The following is a 22,348-nucleotide window of genomic DNA, read 5'->3' as shown; positions in this document are numbered from 1 at the left end:
TCTTTCAAACACCATTATATCCTTCTATATTATAGAGCGATCGCTATGCCAGAGGTCGTGAAAAGCCAACGTAGTTTTAATTGGAATCGAGGCCTGATGTAGATCATCGTACAACGTGAAAAAACGGTGAATTATTTTTGACTGTTAAGCTTGTTAATTTGCAGCTGCTTCTTACGGAACAGTTACAATTTTGAAAATGATTTAAACACGAATTCTGTTCTTCTGGCTCTCCTCACTAGCCGCCATCTTTCTTTCGACATTAAACCAATCAGAGTTCATGTGAGAAAAGCACCAATCAGCGATCTTTTTAGTTCACTGTGTGCCAGGGTCTTCTCAAGACCCGCCGCCATATTGAAAGCCGAGAAGACCCTGGGAACGAGGCTGGATACAAGGGAGAGGAAGAGAAAGAGCCTGGATTTAAGACCACCAGATTGGTAACCACGCTTCCATCATGGCGGACGATATGACAATAAAAGACAGTTTATTCGATCCTGAAAGATTAAAGCGGTTCTGGTGATGGAAAAAGACAAGCCAACGCCCCCAGTGAAGAGAACAGTGATTGTCTTAGACCATAGCTCTAAATTTTTGGCGCTTTCAAAGCAACATATTGATTTCGATGGCGGCGGAAAGAAGGGAAAGGGTAAAGGTACTGGCACGACCAGTGGTGCATCGTCTGTTTTCAAGAGTTCGTGGACATGCAGTATAGAGGCTGCTGTTGAATACTGTAGAATTGTCTATGATATTTTCCCCAGTGATTATCTGGTAAGGAACAATCCTTTTTCATAATAAAATAATAACATGAAAAACAACAGCAACAGCTTAAGTAAAAAAAAAAAAAGAAGTAAGAATAATTTGTTGGAAGATACTGTATATGAAAAGGATTCATTTATTGGAACTGTGGTCGATCCGTCAACATTTTCCACTCTCCCTAATTCGCTGTTCTTGCTGACTTCCCATAACACAGACCGACTTTTAGACAGACGGGTCGTCTTCGATCGACAACTCAACTCGAATCGATCGGACTGAGTTCATCTGCCAACATTTTCTACTCTCCCTCTTCACCGTTCTTGCTAAATTTTTAAGTCTCTTGCAAACCGACTTCCCATAACACGCGCCGACTTTTAGAGAGATGGGTCGAGTTGGGTCGACACTGATCAACGACCCGACTCAAATCGATCTGACTGAGTCCATCCGCCAACATATTTCTACCCTGCCTATTAGCTGTTCTTGCTAAATTTTCTAAGATTTTTGGAGAGACGGGTTAAGTCGGTTCCTTACAGTAATTTGCAACCAAACTACAATCAGTGGCAAAAGTATAGTTGGGACACTTAGTGTCAGAATGGCCTGAAAACCTCTCAGACGTCAGAAACTAAGCATAACTGTCAAAATTCCTCTGAAAGCTTCAAAATACAAGTCCCGCCCTCCCCCCAATCAATGTTGAAATAGACAAGGAAATGTTTTTTCGCTATTGGCAACATTGTTCTGGGGGGTAGGGGGAAATTTTTTAAACTCAGTAAGAAAACCAACTTCAAATGGTGAGTGTCCCTGTCCCAAGACTTTTGCCACTGTTTGTAGGTCGTTTTGGTTCAACCAAGGTCAATTTTGGGAAGGTACGAAACACAGGTCACAGGTCATTGTTTTACCAACACAGAAACAAACATAACCGTTTACGTAACATTAGGCCTAAAAACGTTTGTTTAGGCCTAAGGTTAGCTTAAATGAATGTTTAGGAAACTTTCTGTATTCATTTGGTAAAACAAAGACTCTGTGACCTGTGTTTTACATCTGCCCCAAATTGACCTTGGTTGAAACAACTTGACCTAGTATGTACTAGATTGAAACAACTTGATCTAGGTTGAAACAAAATGACCTAGTTTGGTTCAAATTAACCTAAGGAACAAAATGACTTGCAACATAGACACAAGTCAATCGGATCAAGTCCACCCACCACAAGCTGACTCAGATTGGGTGTATTGGACAACCCTCATCAATTATTTTATAAAGTATATCCTTTATTTTTTGACCGTGCACCGGTAGCTCAGTTGGTTGAGCACCGGGCTGTCACGTGGGAGGTCGTGAGTTCAACTCCAGCCGGACCAACACTCAGGGTCTTTAAATAACTAAGGAGAAAGTGCTGCCTTTGTAATTACATCTGCAAATGGTTAGACTCTCTAGTCTTCTCGGATAAGGACGATAAGCCGGAGGTCCCGTCTCACAACCCTTGTTCATTAACTCTGTGGGACGTTAAAGATCCCACACACTCTTCGAAAAGAGTAGGGGACAGTGTTCCCGGTGTTGTGGTCTGACCTTTCCAGCATGTGGTCGGCTTGGCAGGATTAGCTTGAAGGGCTTCTGTGTGAATGAGACCACAATTGTATAACAGCCAGAAGTCAGGCTACTTAGCCAAGTGCTGGAGCCTCATTCAAGAGATACTGTACATTTAATATCTAATAATAATTTTTATTACTATGATCACCTCCAACATTGCCTCCGTAGCATGGCTTGTCCTCCTGTAAGAGAAGTTCACATTCCTTTACATGTGTCTTTATGTTGGTATTTACAGATAAAGGTAGCTGTATCTGACAGTGATACTCATGTGTTGAATTCTTGGTCCCAAGAACAACAGTGCATTCCTCAGGTACTACATGCTTTCTGCATTTCTTGTAAACTGCATTAATTTAAGGAAGATAACAGAAGAAAATTTTTATTTTTATTTTTTGTAATACTGTAATGGGTAGCCTGAACAAAGTGTCATAATTGGTAATATTTCTTGCCTAAATCTTTGCTTCAAGCCTTCCATGGCAATAGTATAACAGTTGTGATTACTTACTGGAAAATATAGACGAACGATGGACATTTCGGCCATATCACACGGCCTTCATCAGGAAGCGAAAATGTAATGTAACGAAACATCGATCGTTTGTCTATAATTTTCCAGTAAGTGAATTATTTTTGTTTTATCATACTCTCAACTGGATGACTGATGATACAATTCATTGTCATACTTATGATTACTGTTTTTTATGTTATTTTGATTTACCTTATTAATTTTGTTAGTTACTCAAATCATTTGCTTCCCTGGGAGCACCTAGAGAAGACAATGAAGAAGAGTCTTCTGTAATGCATGGATTGACTTCTGCTGTGCAGTACTTGTGTGAACCACAAGTCCACAATTCAAAGAGTAATCACACAATAAAAAGCTTGCAAGAGATGGACGAATCATCTGTATCACAAACTTAATAAGGTTGGAGTTATTAGTGTTTACGGTATTTAATTTATAATAATTTGAAGCAATAAATCTCACCTGATGATTTAGAGATCAGGTCCCACTGGTTCAAACAATGGGTAGCGCTATCAGCCTGATTAATCACTATCCACTGGATAACTCAACCAGTTTTGCTAGTGTTTATCCTCTGGATAGTGTTTTACCTGGTTTGATAAACTTGGGCCTGGCTTTTCAAGGTTGTTGCAAGCATGGAAATCTATATCATAGCTTTTGCTGCTCTCTGGTTTAAAACCTACGGTTACTTTTTTTACTACTTGTAGCTTTTGTTGGGGCAAAATATATTCTTAAAACATTTTTTGGCAAGTGTTATAGCTGAAAAAACCTAAACCACTGTACATTTGGATATTTTTTCTGGAAAGGATGAATGTAGAGTAATTTCTTCTTTCTCAAACATTCGGAGGCTGAGTAAAGAGGGAGCAGTTTGTGTCATCATTACAATCCTTCCATCTTTCATTTTCTTTGCACTGAGATTGTAACTATCTGTATGAAGCTTAACTGTTAAAATTTCAAGGATTGTTTTCAATTTCCTTAAGATTTTCCACAGTTATGTAGAACTAGAGATCATTGAGAGAAATGCATGTAAATTATTATAGTTACTGTATTATTAATATCTAGTCTTACTAAAATTACAAGGATTGTTTTCAATTTCCTTAAGATTTTCCACAGTTATATAGAACTAGAGATCATTGAGAAAAATGCATGTAAATTATAGTTACTGTATTATTAATATCTAGTCTTACTAAAATTACAAGGATTGTTTTCAATTTCCTTAAGATTTTCCACAGCTATGTAGAACTAGAGATCATTGAGAAAAATGCATGTAAATGATAGTTACCGTATTATTAATATCTAGTCTTACTAAAATTATGTCAAAGACAAATTGTACAAAGTGCAAATTGAACTACAACAGTTATACTTTTGATAGCATAAGGTTAGCATGTTGCAATAAGTTAGTTATTACAAAGGATGGTTAGGGGGACCCTTTTTAAGTATTAATTTTAAGTCTATTAAAATTTTTAAATGTTTACAAGAACTGTAGCTGTTTTTTTTGCATACTGTAAACCTTTTTTATTCAAAGTATCCTTTTATTTTCCTGCCATTAATTATTTTAGTGAGGCTCATGTGCAGACATTGATAGCTTGTGTGAGTGATGCCCTTAGAAAACAAGAGAGTGAAACATCATCAAGCAATAGGTAAAAAAGTTGTATTTTCATTGCATAAAAGACTACTGATTGTAGGAGACCAGCACTAAAGCACAGTTTGGTATTCAATTTAAAATTTTACAAAGGCTTTTTACATTTCCTTTGAATTGTTTTGCAGTATGGTGCAGTTAAAGGTCACTGATCTAATCTTTGTGCATGTTCCTCACACTGGAGACACTGGAAAAATCACAGAGAAAACTATCAAGGTACACAAAGAAAAGTGCTCCAAATCTCAAAACTTCTGATGGGTCCTCAAATGTGACGGCTGAAATTGCCTGGCATTCAACAGAGCAAACTGTGCAAGTAGCCCTGTTAACAGGGAAAGAGTTAGACAGACAGGCATTACGTGCCGCGGAACAATTTTCATATATGAAAATTCCGCCCAAAGATGAGATTCATCCAATCAGATCGCTACGATATGCAATGCAAATTCCATATAAAAAACACTTGCTGCTGGGTGGACATTTTGACCAATTATTTTGTCCCAGGGGTGGGGCATTTGAAATTTTTTTAATGAAAATGTCAAAATCTCCACCCCTTGCCCCACCCCCCCACCCGGGGGCTTAAAATTGATATGTGCATTACATGTAGATTCACACCCAACTTTTAAATTCAACACGAAGTGTCCTTTTTAAGTACAAGCATTAATTTTATGCTACCTATTTCCAATAATAAGGCAAGGATAAAGGTAAGCATTATTTTTTTCTTGGGTTAAACTGCAGCTGTTTATCTTAACTTGAGGTGCTGCATTTGGGGACGCTTTGTGGCGTTAATTGTCTGTACGTGTATTTTGAGACATGAGTGATGTTGACTTTGGGGAGAAGAACACAAGGATGCTTTTGTGACGCTTATTGTGCACCTAATTAGGGTCAATTATGGACATACAGGGGCCCATTTCTTGAAAACTTTTCGGGTCCGAAAAGCCATTTCTGAAACTGTCAACCGCTTGTTTTTGAAATTCGATCTTTTAACATGTTTTCCAAGGCAACATAAAGCAAACTAAATGTGAAGTTTGACGACTTTTAATTCCTCTCTGTTCTTGAATTGTTACACATAAAAATGGCCCTGTATATGTAAAAGTTAGAAAAACTGGCAGAATAGGTGATGTACATGTAAGACTAGTAGGTAGGCTTGGGACAAAGGAAACATTGTAGAGTCCCATGCAAAGCATGGCTTAGTGGTTATCTATCGGGCCTCCCACCACTGCGAGCCGGGGTTCAATTCTGGCCTCGGCCAGCATGTGGGCTGGGTTTCAGTCGATCTCAACCTGACTCGAGGGTTTTTCTCCGGGTACTCCGGTTTTCCTCCCTCATCAAAATCGACTCACAGCTAATTAACATCTAGCTGTGGTGCTGTGCTCAGACATCAAACATGGACTGTATAGCGGCAGCCAGAGGCGCCTTTGTATGCTTTCAGCCCGATGTCGTGAGCCGCGCCCTTCGCAATTCAGTCCTTGACTGCAAGTAAGGGTGATTAGCACTAGCAATATTTATTTATTTATTTATTTACCTGTTTCTATGACTGAGTTATACAGCGAGGCATTCCTTTATACAATGTGGAATCCTACCTTCAATGGCATTGTTATTGCTTTTCAGTGCAGATTTTCTTGGGAAAAAATGTAGAGCAGTATACAATACTGTATAACAGGAATCAACCAATACTTTTTTCATGCTATCAACTGCCATGTTTTTTGTATTTGCCTTCTATTGTGGTGCATCAAAAAGGGATGTTAGACTTAAAAATGAAGAGTGTGATCATAATTACCATAGCTTTAAAGATTTAACCCTAAAAAAGATCAGATTAGATGCTCCTTAACAGTCGTTTCAAGTGCCCGTAACCTAATTTTTCTTACTTAGTCATCTGAATCTACACATATCTCTTAGACATTTCGCGAAAAAAAAAATTGCGATTTTCCCAAAACGCGATTTGAAAATGAAATTTGAAAACATTCAAATTTGCCGCCATTTTGGCTCAACATTCGCCTTAGTCTTCTATCTATTCTTTCGGGTCACAATACTGCTGTGACGTAGATTAAGGAACACGTGACTTCAAGTGAAAAAGGAATAGCGATATAAACAGTATAGTAAGGAATAATTCCCTTGAAAATGCCTAAAAGATGCATAACCACTCGATGTAACAACACAGCTGATCCTAAAATTTAAAGAATCAGTATACGTAGGAATCCTTCGACTTGCAAAACGCAATACCTCAAAAAAGAAGGAAAAATGGCTGCAGATTTTGTCTTGGTAAAAAGAAGCCCGGTAAAACTTCTTCAATGTGCTAGATTTACTTTTAAGAGTATGTCGTTCAGTATTGTATGGACAGCAAAACGAAAAAGATCGTTGAAGGTGGATGAGATTCGCTTACAGGAACAGACATAAGCGTTGACTTTAATTCCCTCGCGATCGCGAGACCTTCCTTATCCTCTTGTTCCTTTCTGTAATTTTGTAGCCATTCCTCGTCTGCTAATGGTTCTTCCACGTAGGGTTCCATGTAGTTCTGGGTTTCAGTGCTCGTCGAGACCGGCAACTACTCGCCTCAAATTCTTTTTTTTAAATCGCCAGTTTATTCACTTCCAGATTCAGAGGCACTTTCCTTGATGACAAATATAGGCATGATTGATTTAATTGTTTACTGAAAAATACCAAAAACGATCGCTGAGCGATACCTTGGCGTTGATTAGTAAGAAAAGACAAGACCCACGCCAACAAGCATTCCTTAATCTTCGTCACAGCGAGCCCGTGAGGTCCTGACCAGCGGATGGGGTGTACCAAACAAAAGTAGGATTGAAAAAATCGTAGAAAATTCGCCTCTCTGGAATTGAAAAATTCTTTCGCCAAAGTTCATTTTTTAATATGGACTTTCAAATAGAAAAATAAAACTTTTTAACCTATGGGCACTTTAAGGCAAGCGGATCCTCTTGGAGACAGCAAATTTCCCTCAAGGAAGGGAGTAAAATTCCATTTATTTCAGGTTGGGTAGCCTGCCATTGACTAGTTTAGTGCCTCATTTAGTTACTATTCTTGATCACTTCCTGTAAGATATCCTCAAATAATCGTCTAAGGCAGAAGTTAGAGCAAAATCCCAAGTAGTTTATAGCTTTTGTACCCTGCAATAAATGCCAAGCACCCCATTTATAGGAGGTAGCAGTCATTTTGTGTTGGATATCTTCCAAAAGATGAGCACCTAATTTTGGTTTTTGCATCCAGGTTGTCCTTTGATTGACTGACACCCCGGTCACAATGTGGGCTTTGTTCAATTGCTCACTTGCCTTTACTGAACACACACTTTATGCTGGATAGGCTGTGGTAGACTTGTTTCCCATTATGCCCTGAGTTTTTGTGGTTTGTTCTCTGCAATGTGATTAGGTGTCATCCCCTCAGTTCAATGTGCAACGTTATTTTATAGACTTCCTCATCGCTCTCGGTCACTATTTACTCTTATAAAGCCTCCCAGTTGGTCAGCAAGTTCAGTGTTATGGCACAGAAGCACTTTAACTTGAAGTCAACAACTGTTACAGGAATTCCAATGAAGGTAATGATTTAATTTTGTAGAACTTCTTGAACTTTAGACTAAATAACATCAGCAACTGGAGAAGAAAACAGGACGATGTCCCAATTGATATTGATATTGAGAAAGTAATGTTGGACTTGAAGAAAAATAACTCAAGTTTGGTTTTTGCCATTTCAAGGAAGAGCAACATTCTGGAAGCTCAGCTAATTATGATGTGGAAATAGTTCATCCTGCTGAAGTGCATATGGAGCAGACTATTGCAAGTAGGTCGCTGCTGTTGTTAATTTTTTTTTTATTTCTTTTAAAATTTGGGTTTTTTATCAATGTAGATGGCGTCAATTAAACTTCTCCCAGAGTTTTTAAGCTCCAAGCACTTCAAGAAATACATTTAATGCTAACATTTGCGTTATAAATTCCAGATCTGTTTTGTGTTGATGACAGCTTACCCACCAAAAAAGAAGGAAGTGGAACTTCCAAGGATACAGTTCACCTGAAATGGTGCACACCAAAGACAACAGCTGCTCCAGGTAATTGCTGCATTCAGTTCCAGGGCACGACAAAAAGGTTGTTTGATTGCCCAGGGCTAGTGGAACAACGTTTCGGGCTAGAGCTTTTTTATCACGGGTTGCCCGTCTGACGGGCAACCATCATTTGAACACAAGTGTGGCATTGCTGGTTGTTTTTTTCTGATGCAAACTCCTGAACAGACGTAAGTGTTTAGCAGACGGTTCAAGAGAGAAAAAGGAAGAATACAAATCTTTATGGTGCTAGCTCTTCAGAGGCTTGGGCTAGAAAGCTGAAATTATGTAGTTCTCCTCAGAGAAGTCTCTCCAAAGACCTGATTTTTGGTTTGAGTGCTTGGCCTCTGAGCTCCAGACAGCCTGTGGGAGGTTTCTCATTAATCTGCTGGCAGTTCTGGTGATAAATAAGGATACTAAGGGTGACAGTTGTGACTCTCACAGATTTCCCCCCTATCTAATGCCAGTTGATTTTGCTCATCGGTGGTCAGTGGAAGGGGGGGGGGGGATAACTACAACAATGTGTAAGCCATCAAACAATCATTGAGATCAATCAATCAATCAACTTTATTTAAAACACGGTAAAGCAAGCAAGCTGGTTTTCAGACATGCCGTGTAAGAATTACAAAATATAAATGGTAAAAAAATTACAAGAATTACATGTACAAGATATAAATGTTAATACGACTTATGAACTAGGTATAACTTAGAGCTAAATAATAATTAACATAATTAACTATATAATAATAAAATAAAAATGTGCCCTAGCGATGTAAAATCGTTTAAAGCTTGCAAGATCCCTTATCTCACGCATTTGATTTGAGAGTTGATTCCAAGCCATAGCATCTCGATAAGGGAAAGAACGTTTAAGAAAATTTGTTTTAGGTAGCAGTAATTGGAAGTCATAGTTCGAACCCCTCAAATTATAATTGTGAACTTCTGAGGTTCTATAAGATGAGTTTTTAGCATGGTGAACAAATAAATCCATAGTGTCTGTGTTTATGGGTGTACATTTCCATTTTTGTAAACATTTAGCTGCATAAATTTGGGCAGAGAAAAAAAGAGACTCAACAAGCAAATATTTTAACATTTTGATAGAAGAGAATAAAAACGGCTACAAGAAAGTGTACATGCCAGCAAAGTTTCATTTTTTTTAGAACTTCAAGCATGTATTGGATGTTACCGAATCACCCCAGTCGAGGTAGGTACAAAATTATGATTCATTTTTCTTTGTTTGAATGTGTATCTTTGAATTATTAAAATTAATTTGATCTCTAAACCAAATTTTCTTGCCACAGGTTAACAGTAGACCCACAGCCTGTCTCATCTCATTTCTACTTCAAGGTACAGTGTGCAGTGTTTTCTATAATAAATACCCATACCAAACGGCCACATTAGTACAAGAATACCCCTTATGCTGATATCTGAATGTCAGGTCGACAAGTCATGTTAGAGCAACCTAAGAAGTCTGGCGGGAAACTTGTCTCACATATTTTGGCAAGCCATGGAGGTAAGAGTAAATTTTCTAAAAAAATAATTCTTTTAATTTTTGTCCCTTATTATACATTTTCATGTGACTTTTTAATTTTTTCTCTCAGGCGACATTTTTATCCATTGTTTGGCAAATTATCGCACTCCAATGGAAGATCCACCGTCAATAAGTGAGGGATGTGGTGGGCGCGTAACGGATTACAGAATTAATGTAAGTTGGAGGGGTTGAAAAAAATTTTTTTAAAGTTGTTTTCATCAAAGGGTGCGTGAAATGTATTGATGGGAAGCTGTTTTGTTCATCAACAGGATTTTGGTGAGTTCATGAAGGCTAACAGACTTTCGCCATGCTCTTGGAATAAAAAGAAAACCAAATCACCTCTTGAGAAAGGTAACAGTCATATCTAATTAATTTTCTTTCTGGGTTACTTGGCCTCTTACCCAGTCCCTAGCAGCAAAACTCCACAGCTTCGACTCCAGGGCCCTCAGATCCATTAAGGGTGTACGCTGGTTCGACCATGTGTCCAATGAGGTCGGAGCTTTGAAACACAACCGGCTAACCCAATATCCTGCGCCTTGAAGCCCAGCGCCGTGTTCGCTTGCTCGTCCACATCCTCTGCCTTCTTCCAAACCACCCCACTAAAGTTGCATAGGAATTCTCCCCCACGGCAGCTGGCTGGCTTTGCCCCCGCAGGTGTACTCGACCGTGGGGGGGTAGGGGAGCACTCTGGGTTCGACTGGTGGGCTCTACGCCATTCTGGCAAGAGGTATGTTGATGATGATGGTGGTTATGACTCCTTGTAACTGGAAATAACAAATGGTCATTCAATAATTCCCTTTCACAAAGTAATATAAATAATAATAATAATATTATAATAATAATAATAATAATAATAATAATATAACAGTAATATAATAATCATTTTGTTTACCCTCGGATTTTTAGAGTAGCTCATAGTAGCTAATATCTCCGAGCATTTAACATATACAATTGTTAAGTATCCCAACTGGCGGGAGGCAAACCAGTTGGCTATTTTACAAGTGCGCCAGGAAATTGAACCAGGGACTACCTGAAACAAATTCAATGAGTGGTCAGAACGCGGTCTTGAACCCGGTATCTCCGGATCTCAAGGCACAGGCCCTAACCACTCGTCCAAAACTCATAGGCTTCATCTCTTGGAATATTGATTCGTCCTTGCCACCCTCTGCAACAGAAGTATATTGCTTTCATACAGTAATGCCAGTGTTATGGTATTGTAAGTCAAAGTAGAAAAATGGGCGTCAATCAAAAATAGCTCCTACGTAAACGTTGTTTTGTTTTTATTCCATTTAGCCTGTTACAATGTTTACAATGTTGTCTCGTTGAGACAACGAGACTAGTACCATGCGCCCAACGTTTCAAATTTCAGATTCACCAGTCCGAACGCTGCCCCAAAACGAGGCAACCGGGCCAGTTGAGCGCATAGCACGACTAAGGAGGGCTTATTTGAACTCATTTGTAAAGAACATTATTTTACTTTCAAATAAGTTCTGGCCGTCTGAGTCGCGTTTTTGACTTCCTTTCTTCAATATTATGGTTTTTGTAGCAGCAGTTTTTGTCTGCATGGTAGTAAATGTTTCGCTTTCACTGCCAGGTCTTGCAAGGTTGGAGCGCTGTACGAGATACTGGCCCATGGTTATCAGTGAAACTGTCCTGGGTAACCTTATACAGGTTGGTGAAAGAATCTCCTAAAATTAATCCCCATTGTAGATTTATTATCACACTTGTTCAAGAGGTCCTGAAAATAGAATGCTAAAAGTAGGTCCTTTAGAGGCACTTCAATTAGACTTCGAACAGTCCCTTTTGGCCGCGTAGTTGTTCAAGCGCAAGAAAAAGACAGGCACTAGGAAAAAATGGCTTGAACTAAATAAGCGGCGAGGGAGGGACTACTCGTAGTGTACACTTCAACCTCCAGTTTCAGTTACACATTGGATTCAAATTCAATAACTGATTGGCTTTCAAGGGACTACTTAACAATTAGACCCGTAGCCCGCAAGGGCCCGCAACTTGTTTTACAAGTTCACATTTACGTACTATTCTTATGGTTTTATTGCAAAAGGTACACATCACATGCATACATATATGCCTTTAACTTCGAAAGCGATTCTTGGTTAGTGAGAAGTACGAATGAATCCCTTTACTTTGATTTCAACGCCCGCTTTCAGTGCATTTTTTTAAAACTACGTTAAGCGACAAATTAGTGGAGACACTGTACTGGAAAGACCACAATTACACCCATTCAATGTTGGTAACATAAAGAAAATATTGTTGGGGGGGGGGCTAGATGGACAAATCTAGTAGAGAGGGAATTGGTGCAACATTCCTAAAAAGGGGTAACTTTCTCAACCCTTTTATCGCTTATTGTATACACGAATAGGGCAAAGTTGGTAATCGTATTTTCTGAATTTTGAACACGTATTCTCTAGTAAGGTCGTGTTCAAATCATTATATTAAGGGTGGCTTTATTGACGGTGCAAGCATTAGCACAAGTGTAGTAGCGTAATTATTATTTGAACTATTTGTTATCACGTAGACACCAATTAATAACATGTCGATACGTCTATACTAATGTTTCTTGTCTCTTTAGTTGCGGCCGTGGTGAAAAGCAGCCTTTAAGCGCACACCAGAATAGAAATAGACTGAACAGTCACTAGAAAATACCGGAATGTTTCCTAAACCCACAGATTACGCCACATGTTTGCTGAGTCAGATTAAACAGCCAATTTAGGTGGTAGAATTGAAAATAACAATAATCCCCAAATCAAATGAAGAGGTGTAGTTTTTGCGATGTCGCCTCGGGGATTTTCGGAAAAATTGTCTGTGCTGCTCGTAGCTCCCACGAGTCTCAAAGATCAGTGGTAGAGCATCTGAACTAGTAATCGGAAGGTCGTAATTGGTTTGACTTCCACAAAGGAACGCTCGGATATTTCCGAGTATCCCCGAGCGACGATCGGAAAAATACATCATGATCTCTTCATTCCAGTCACCGGGGGTTCAGTAACTTCTAACATCTCTTTCATTACGATCCCCAAATCATATATCCCTTTGATAGTGAGGGCTTCGTAAAATGGAAATGGTCGTAATTAATATTTGTTTTGTTTGACAGCTGTTGGAGCCCCTCCCATTTCTGGTTATGAAAGAAGTCATCACGGAGAATGACGTAAAAGAGTGCAAAAACGTACGTTTTCATTTCATTAAGTTAGAACTTATTATTGTGGATCGTTACAAATCAGAAGCACACGACCCTGAAGCGTGTAGGACACCAATGTTATGCCCAAATATGGAGAAAAATAAGATCAATGCTGCACGCGCGGGAAAATGCACCAGCCACGTTACATCCAAAAAAGGAATTTTTTAAACAAAAAAACCCAGCCTTGAAGCAGAGACAAACGCTTGAAGGTCATGAGCTTCTGTACAAATATATTAAACATCTGTAAGCTTTCGGGGCATGCATGGTAACCGATTTCGTGCGAGAGAGTCTTAAGTGTAGCCCGCGAATTGAACTGTCTCCTATCGTTTTCCGAGTGGAACCCTCACGAGTCTCGGCATAATTGATTTTCGCGATATCTTAACGTTGTACGAGTTCGGTTTTTGTTTGAAAATTAGCTTTCAATGCCTATTACTATCTCTTTTGTTTGTTGCGTCAGGCGATCTACAGATTACAGGCCATGGAAAGCAGAAGTGATCCGCTTCCTGTTTCTATGACAGGTATCAGGGGAAAAGGCCCAAAAAGGTAAAGGCGTATGTTATTTGAAAGGTTTGGGGCAACTGTGTGGGCTCCTTGAGCACTCGCCTTCCCTTGATGTGTTCCGGGTTCGATTCTTGGACACGGCATAAAGTGTGGGTTCAGTATGTTGCTAGTTCTGTTCTCTGTTCCGAATGTTTTTCTTCTCGATCTTCATATGAAACAAACTAACCTGCCCTGCCAATGACACTTCTTACAAACAAATTCTTTTTCTCATTAGTACTTTCACGGGAACACAAGAGCCCAACTAATTGACCTGCTTCCAACTAATTGGCTTCATAGGTCCTTTGGTAGAGAATTGTACCAGCATCGCAGAGGTCATTGGTTCGAATCCCGTTTGAGTCACGTGAATTATTCAGGTGGCTGTATTTTTTGAGACAATTGCTTAAATTGTCCAGAAAAGTGCTAGGGTCTCGTCTCCTTTTCACTTCTCACAGTCGTAGAAATACTTGCTGCCAGCGCAACTCGAAAAGTCTGGGGCTCTGGTAACTGTTCTACATTCCATGTAAAATCCCGAACTTGATTTATCTCTGCACGTGAACGAGCATCTTTCCTAATGCTCCTGTTGTCGCTTACAGGAAGGACAAATCACGCAAGGACTTTTTAGTCCGAGCTTCAATTTCTCCTCAAACTTGAACTGAAGCACCTAAACCTAGCAAATCCTAGGAACGCACTGGTTTCCTGAACATTCCGCGACAAAGCATCACTGAACCCTGACGCACCGACTATCTCTTAATTCGCAAAGTAGAAAGATCACGAAGTCTTAGACCACCTCAAGTCGGAACCATATTTCTTTCGCCTTCAAACACAAAGCAGAAGTTGTATACCGTAAGGACGGTGACGACATCACAACTACATGTACTAGCCTAATACTGTCTAAGGTAAAAGGTATTGATTATTATTATTATTTACTTATTTATTTATTTATTTTCAGAGAAGAGCAGTACCGCCAGGTCTGGGCTGAACTGGAAACTTTCCTTGAAGCAGCAAGCAAAACATCAAAGATGCACGAAAAGGTAACGTTTTGGAAATGTCGTGAAGGAAAATTTTAATTATTAAGAACTGAACTACGGATATCAGATTTCAAGCATTTTCATTGGCTCGCCGGACATAGGCTATCAGTCATATACCTGCTGTACCTAACATGTTTGCAGCTCTGAGAAAAAATGGCCGACAAAAGCCGTTTTTGGACCAGAATTGACCGAGGCAGATATATAAAATAAACATGGAAGAGTTGTTGATCCTGGAGTTTTTAACAAAACCATTATTCTACTCGGGCTTGCTGGATACAAAATGTTATAACCAACGAGGCGCGTATCTATCACTTCATATCCAGCGCGCCCTCATAGAGTAATTGTTAATTATTAAGAGGAAGGGACTTGAGGATATTCTGAACGTTCAATTCGCGTCAGGTTCTAGAGTGTTTACGTGGAGCAAGTCCTTCAAGCAGTGCCACAGGTAGCCCAAGGAGAGACACACCCACTGATGAAATAGAAGGTAAGTAACTTTCTCTTTACTAGAGTTCATTTGTGCAGTTTTCACATTAATTACACGCTCCATCTCTTTGACCACTCATAACAAACACAGACAACTTAATGAGCCAATCAGAATAAGAGACAGAATGAGATACGCAGCGCTGGAAAACGTTTACGAGCTTTTCGAAATTGTATCGTTTAAAATTGATTGTCAAAGTGCTGTTTTTTGGGTAATGCGAGTTGAAAGAATTTTCCTTCCGTTCTTTACTTTTTCTCCTCCCATAATTTCCGTCCTCGTTTCCTTTAATCCTGCGTGGGCTTAATTCCTCCTCTCATGAGTACCTCTTAAATGTTTTGCGTCTTGTTTTCCATGAAGGCATATCTCAGGCAAGGCTATCTGAGGCGTCCCTCTCTTGGCAGGAGATAGACAGGTCAGTCATGAAATCTGATACTCGTATTGCATTTGATTCATACGGATTCATTTTAATAGACATGTGTAGACAGAACGCAGCTATACACGTTATTCCAAAATGGCCGCCATTTTAGTATTCTTTTGTTTCCATGCAAATTGGCCCTTATGGCCTCGTTCAAGGTAAAATATTCTTTTGAATTTACGTTTGAAAGCGAGGCCATAAGGGCAAATTTGCATGGAAACGAAAGAATACTAAAATTGCGGCCATTTTGGAATAACGTGAATGACAACGAATCTCGTTATTGGTTCAAGAAACAAACGCCACAAAAAATGTACAACGGAAACAATGTCACCTAATCCTAAACACAGCTGCGTCCCTTACTGGTCCAATGAAATAGGTTAATTCCACTATACGCCATTTTACCATATTTGGTCAAGAGAACGCGAAAAATGTGAGACAGTAATACATTGTGTCCTGGTTTGACCGGTTTAGAACAGAGCAAATACGGACGGAACGGGAGTTTTATTTAGCTTGTCATCAGTCGCTTGTCACTTGTCATTTTGTTTATCCAGTCAAGTAAAGGACCTTTAAATCGCTTCGTCTTTGTTGTTTTCGTCATTCGCACGCGCCTTATTATACTACGATAAGATTCTCAGTCAACGCAGGAAGAAGCAAAAATACTAGAAAATGGCGTAATAGTGGAATAGTAAATCCCTTATTGAGAGGTTTAACATGCAATACGGCGTCCGGGCATTTTGCTCATTGCTCTTATTTCCCCTCATCCCTTCGGGACTCGGAAAAATACTACGCAAGTCGCAAAATATCCGCGCGTATTATATATATGTTAAACAATTCAAAAAGATGTATGTAAAGTACTACGTCGTATCTGCTTTTTAAATTGTAAGCTTACTTCTGTTTTCTCCGTTGTCGGTTTGTTGGAAGGGCTCATTGCATGTGCTCCTGAAAAACAATGTTTCTTTAAAAAATTGGCAAGAATCATAGCGATAAATTCAGGCTTTCAGGATGAGTAATTTTGGATTGCTGTTATTACCTCAGCCGGTCAGTCCATCCTCTGGAGTCCTTTTGGTTTTACTTACTGTTAGACTTCATTGCTTTATTAGATACCAGAGCATGACCGAGAGAGAAAAAACGGACTTCAATCGCGGAGATACAAACAATGATCACTTATTCAAAAGGAGTCTCAGCTCGGCAAGCTCGGAACAAGCGCAGAAAAAACTACGGACCGATAGTCAAGCAATGCCAAATAAACAGAACGGAAGCAGAGGTTAGAATTTGGCCAATGAGATAAAGGACCTTTTTGTCTGTAATGGATGTTTTTTGTACGAATTGATTTATTGATTGTCTGCTTTTTGGGCAGTCAGAGTGGCTTAGCGGTTATCAACTGTGCCTTCCACGTTTAACCCTCGGCCCCGAGTTCGTATGTGGGCTGAGTTTCATTCGATCTCAATTTGACTCCGAGGGTTTTTGTGCGGGTACTTCGGTTTTCCTCCTTCATCAAAATCGACTCTCACTCAATGTCATCCGGCTTTGCGCCGATACCCTCGATAGGGATAACCTATGGTATCCTTCCCTTTTGTTGAAGTGAACGAATAAAGTTGGTATTAACAGGAGCACATCACCCGGAGCGTGCAACTTAACTATTTTCGTGCAAGGGCGTTTTCACAAAAAAGGTTATTTTTAGATTGAATTTCCCGCTAATGAGACTCCCACAGGAGCCCGATGACCAATTACAAGAAATTAAGCTGACGTCATAAGGTCACCGAGCCGTAACTGCCTTTGTTTTTTGACCTAATTGGCGGGAAGGGCTAGTCTAAAAATAAACCTACTTGTGAAAACGCCGTTTCACAGACGCTGTATGGAAGTTGCACGCTCCAGGATGGGCTCCTGGTATTAATATAAAGATTTAGCCAAGCCTAAAAGCGGAGCTCTCGGGTTATTTATTCTCACAATGAGTTAACCTGGCTTGAGCCTGCGATCGAATCGAAACCCAGTAACTGGTCAGCGGTAAACTTTAAAAAAAGCTGACCTCGATGAGCTCTAAAATCGATCCCACGATATGGTCACATGATACTGTTTACATTGGCATACATGGAGGGGTGGAGGTGCAGTCGCGCAGATGGGTTACCATATTTTCTTACCCATGGTGCTCCACGCGCGCGTCTTCGGCACGCGGACCTCCATGATGATGATGATGATGATGATGATAATTATTATTCGAGTGACCCACTGGGTGGTGTCTGGCGTATTGACTGGTTGCTTGAGTGATTGATTGATTAATTGATTTATTGATTTATTGATTGACTGACTGATTGATTAATAGATTGTTTGATTGTTTTTTTATTGATTGACTGATTGATGGATTGATTTATTGATTGATTGCAGGTGCTGCTATCTCTTTGCTGTCAATGTGGAACAATAAAATGAATGCAATTGCTGCTTCGCGACACGAAGAATTCGCTGGAAGACTCCAGTCAACAGGAAACAAGGCTGATTTATACACAACTCCGGTGGACACAGGGAGTAACAGTAGGTACGAGGACACAAAACAGTCAATCAATTTAAAACTTAATTACTATAAAGAATTTTGGACACTTCATCAGTGTCCAAAGTTTTGTCAGTGTCTAAAATTTCTTATAGTAATTATGCAAATTCCTGACTGCAATTTCAGCATATTTTAGTTTAAAACTTGTTAGTAGTTAAAACTAACTGGTGATTTAAGTGCCGAAGAATGAATCATGTTACAGCACTGAAAATTAGTTCTTGAGCGTGGTAGAATGATAATTTATTTGGTCAAAAAATGGTTAGTTTCATGTCAGATGCCTCACATCACAGTCTTGCATTAGTTGAAGCAGAGCATTTTAGCAATGGTGTGGCTTCCGTTTTTTACGAGTAAAATAATTGCTCTGGCCAACTACAACAGCGGAGAAAATCAATTAGAAGTTGAAGACGTCATTCGTGCATGTTCTAACGGTAATACTGAAATGAAACTTGAGATGGAGTTTTCGATTCCCAGCCTCCATGTCATGCTCAGCCTCGTTCCAGTTAAACTGTTGGAATACGAATGAGGGCCCACTGGTTTAATTTCTGACATTTGTCGTTACGCGCGCAGGAAACTGACCCATGCGAGCTAGTGAGACTCAACTTTTTCTCTTACCACTCCCTACCTATAAGTAGTTTAAGTGATAATTATAACTGCGGTCGGGTATTTCCAGAATAATAACATGGGTGACAAATTACTCCATAATTAATGCGCGAAATATCAACGTTAATTTAAAATTTCACATGTGAAATTATAATGTTGCCAAGATGGCGTCTTAATTGGCATTTGGCCAAATGGCGTCGTAATATGTCACCCATGATATTAATAGTGAAATTAGGGAATAATTTCACTTGCGTTTTTTTCCAAAATCAAATAATTACCCTCGCCTAAAGGCTCGGGAAATAATGTGATTTTTTACAAAACGCGCGTGAAATTATTCCCTAATTTCACTCGTCACCATTTAATTATCCATACATACACATAACAATTAGATGCACGACGATTTTGAGAAACGTCACGAAGTGTTTCCTTGCTCTTCTCCTCAACTTCATCACTCGCGTCTGGGAGTAAATTTGCCGAGTTCCTCTAACTTGTTTTGCCTCCATTTTTTCCCCTTCATTTACTTATACCACACCAACTAAATCGTGCAGTTGTTTTGCAAACAAGTCACATTCACCATGTTTTAAAATATAAAAGCATATCTGATTTACTTAATACGGCCAGCGATTATGGGAGGCATGCAGTGCCGCCCAGTGGTTAGGGCACATGCATTGAATTCCAGAGATCCTGGGTTTCAAGCCACGTTCTGACCACTGGTAGAATATTTTCCTGGTAGTCCCTGGTTGAACGTCTTGGCTTCACTTGTAAATAGCCAACTGGTTTCCCTCTGGCCAGTTGGGATTCTTAACAGTTAGGTTTGTTCTCTTCTGCATGTTCTGTTGTTGATTGTGATCTGTTGTTGTTGTTGTTGTTCTGTTGTTGATTGTGTTTCATTGGCCCTCAAAAGCCCCTGTGGGGAGTGGTCCATTTATGTATATAAGTTGCGGTTACACGGGGCACTTTTACGGCGGTAAATGACCCTTTTACCACGGGGAAACTGCATTTAGTGCGTGTGACCGACTTTTCCCAAGGTAAATTTCCATGCATACGTCAAAAAGATCAAACGAAACGCTCATGACATTTAACGTGGTAAGTTAAAAGGGTGTTTTAATGCCCGAAGTACAAGAGCTAATCACGATACTGATGAAGTTGTGATTTAATTTCCCGCCAATGAATTGCGTGACATTTCTTTTTACCTCGGTAATCTTCTTGTGACCTCTGGTTAACACGGTACACTAAAACCCAAGTGAGAAGCACCGCGGGATAATTTACCATGGGAAATGGCATTTATCATGGTGTGTGGTGTAACCGCACCTTATGTATGTATTGTGCTGTGAAACACATCAACTCTTCCGCTTTCTTCATGGATAATTTGCATTTCTTGTTTGTTATTTTGCAGTGGGAGAGGGACTCCAGTTGAAGAGTGGTTATAAAGCGGCAACCAAATATTTTCTTTTTACAGTTTTTACATTTTCGTGAAGATTTTCAGATCTTCTTGCACGGAATGCTTCCTTAGTAGGGTGCTTCGATGAAGACACAATTTCATCCACTTTTTGACCCGCGGGTCCTGGGTGTGTAATGAATGTAAAAAAAAAGAGACATCGGCCATCAAGTGCATACAAGTAATCAATTTCATGGGCCTTTTGCAGCTGGGGATCACAGGGTACAAAAATCGCCACACTGAACAGCCAATTGCGCACTGGAACATCTACAACAAAGCAACTTAATCGAAGTTTTCTTTGTTTAGATGTTCCAGTGCGTAATTTGCTCTCCACTTAGGCGGTTTTTGTACCATATGATCACTATAGCTGCCTGTTTCCAACAACGTAACACGTGAATGTTATTATCAGGAGACATCTTGCGACATTTGCCTTGCCACCACCTTGGTTAATACCTCTCTAGTCTTTCTCTGCAAACACTCGTTTTCTCCACATCGCTGTTAACTGGATCTAGACGACTTCGCGGAGCATAAGTTGGTTTCCCTGGACAAAAATACGGCTGCCATGTTTACGTTGAAAGCTAATCCCCCAAGCTTATGCAAAGCTTTCTTTCTTTGGGGAGAAAAGCATGGAATCTGATTAGGGGAGTGAAAACCAAGCATTCCTGCTTCACTGTTGAAGAAAACCATCGACGTCTAAGGGCCAGCGCTTACCAAGATTGGTAACATGTCATCAGAACGCATTAAAGTGCATTCAAAGAAGCATTGCTAAGGCCTCTGTGCAAGCATGCTAACTTGGAGAGTAAACAATTCTCAATTAGTGCCGCATCTAATGCCACTGCGAAAAATCTATTGTTTTCGCTCCTTTGCATTCGATTCGGCACATGTAAAGATCGACGTTTGAAACGGCCCTTACGTGCTATCATCATAATTGGGAAACAATGGAACAAAACCCATTTTAGGGGTCAAGAAGCTGAGAACAAGATTGGAAGTAATTTCGGGAACAAGGAAACACAAACACATTTTTAGGGGGAACAAGGAACCCCCCCCCCCCCCCCCTACCCGAGGGCCTCATTAACAAAGATGGAGATAACGCGGATTTTGCAACAATTTTACGTTTCAGTCAATTTATCCCACTATCACTGAGGTAGTCAGAATTTCATATTCAGGATTTGTGTTCTTTCGTCATGCTTAATTTTTGCGGATTTTATGTTCGTGTGTCCTTAAGTTCATTTTCCATCAGGAAGGTTTTGATTGACAATCAACGTTAACGTGTTGATGGTTGGGTAGGGTCAATCGAAAATTTCGATTTCTGCTCGGTTTCCCCGATTGATTATCGGTCTCCCGATTACTGCTGACACGAAAAAAAGCGATCAATCGATGCCCAGCTACGGAAATTGGCGTCCAATCGGTGACCCGATTGCTGCTAACAAAACAAATCGGGATGGTCTTGTCCTTACACAAAAACATAGCCTTGTAGTTTACAATCAAATTTATTTGAAGATTTTTCAAAGGAAACGCTTTTATCAGAAATTATTGATTTTTACAATAGTTATCTTCATCTTCCCACACGCGCCATCTTGAATGATTATGGCCTGTTATGGGTGAGAGCTTTGCCAATGCAACAATATGGCGAGGGCGGTACGTCTTAATTATTCAAGATGGCGGCTCCTGGAAAATAAGCTGTTCTGAAAATCCCTTTTTTCTGATCCAAGCATTTCTAAGAAATTTCAAGTTCATTGTAAGGATTGTAACTTCTGCTTTGAGATAATTCTTTAGTAGGGGTAGAAGTTTACTTTCAATGCCTAAGACTTGTAAGGATCTGGAAGTGGGAAGAAACATGTAAATTCTCAAAAAGGAATATCGCCTTCCATGTTCAGTACAGAGTCGTTTTTTCATTGTTGACAGTATTTTCCATTTGCGCTCATCTTTCCCACTGTTGTCATTTATGTGCATTCATCATTGACACATTCACTGCTTGTTCTGTAAGAGCAAATAACTCTAAAATATTTACCCGCTTGTTGACTGACTCTAATCCCTGGCGAAATATCCACTATGCGCCTAAACGAA

General features: G+C 39.7%; 1 protein-coding gene across 1 annotated transcript; it reads left to right on the top strand.

Annotated features, from left to right (window-relative positions):
• Nucleotides 1–421: 421 nt before the first annotated feature.
• Nucleotides 422–22,160, top strand: LOC138015370 (integrator complex subunit 13-like). The gene is given in 23 exon segments (XM_068862373.1): nt 422–762; nt 2,564–2,638; nt 3,058–3,208; nt 3,211–3,244; nt 4,399–4,479; nt 4,607–4,694; nt 7,897–8,022; nt 8,180–8,264; nt 8,421–8,528; nt 9,677–9,720; nt 9,818–9,863; nt 9,955–10,029; nt 10,118–10,221; nt 10,317–10,398; nt 11,642–11,718; nt 13,154–13,225; nt 13,695–13,780; nt 14,727–14,808; nt 15,205–15,289; nt 15,644–15,698; nt 16,802–16,965; nt 18,084–18,231; nt 20,240–22,160. Coding segments are annotated over 23 exon segments (2,148 nt in total). The 5' UTR covers nt 422–516; the 3' UTR covers nt 20,274–22,160.
• Nucleotides 22,161–22,348: the final 188 nt, after the last annotated feature.

Source organism: Montipora capricornis, chromosome 9 (assembly GCF_036669925.1).
Source record: "Montipora capricornis isolate CH-2021 chromosome 9, ASM3666992v2, whole genome shotgun sequence".
NCBI lineage: Eukaryota > Metazoa > Cnidaria > Anthozoa > Scleractinia > Acroporidae > Montipora > Montipora capricornis.
This window is presented reverse-complemented; position numbering and strand designations above follow the sequence as displayed.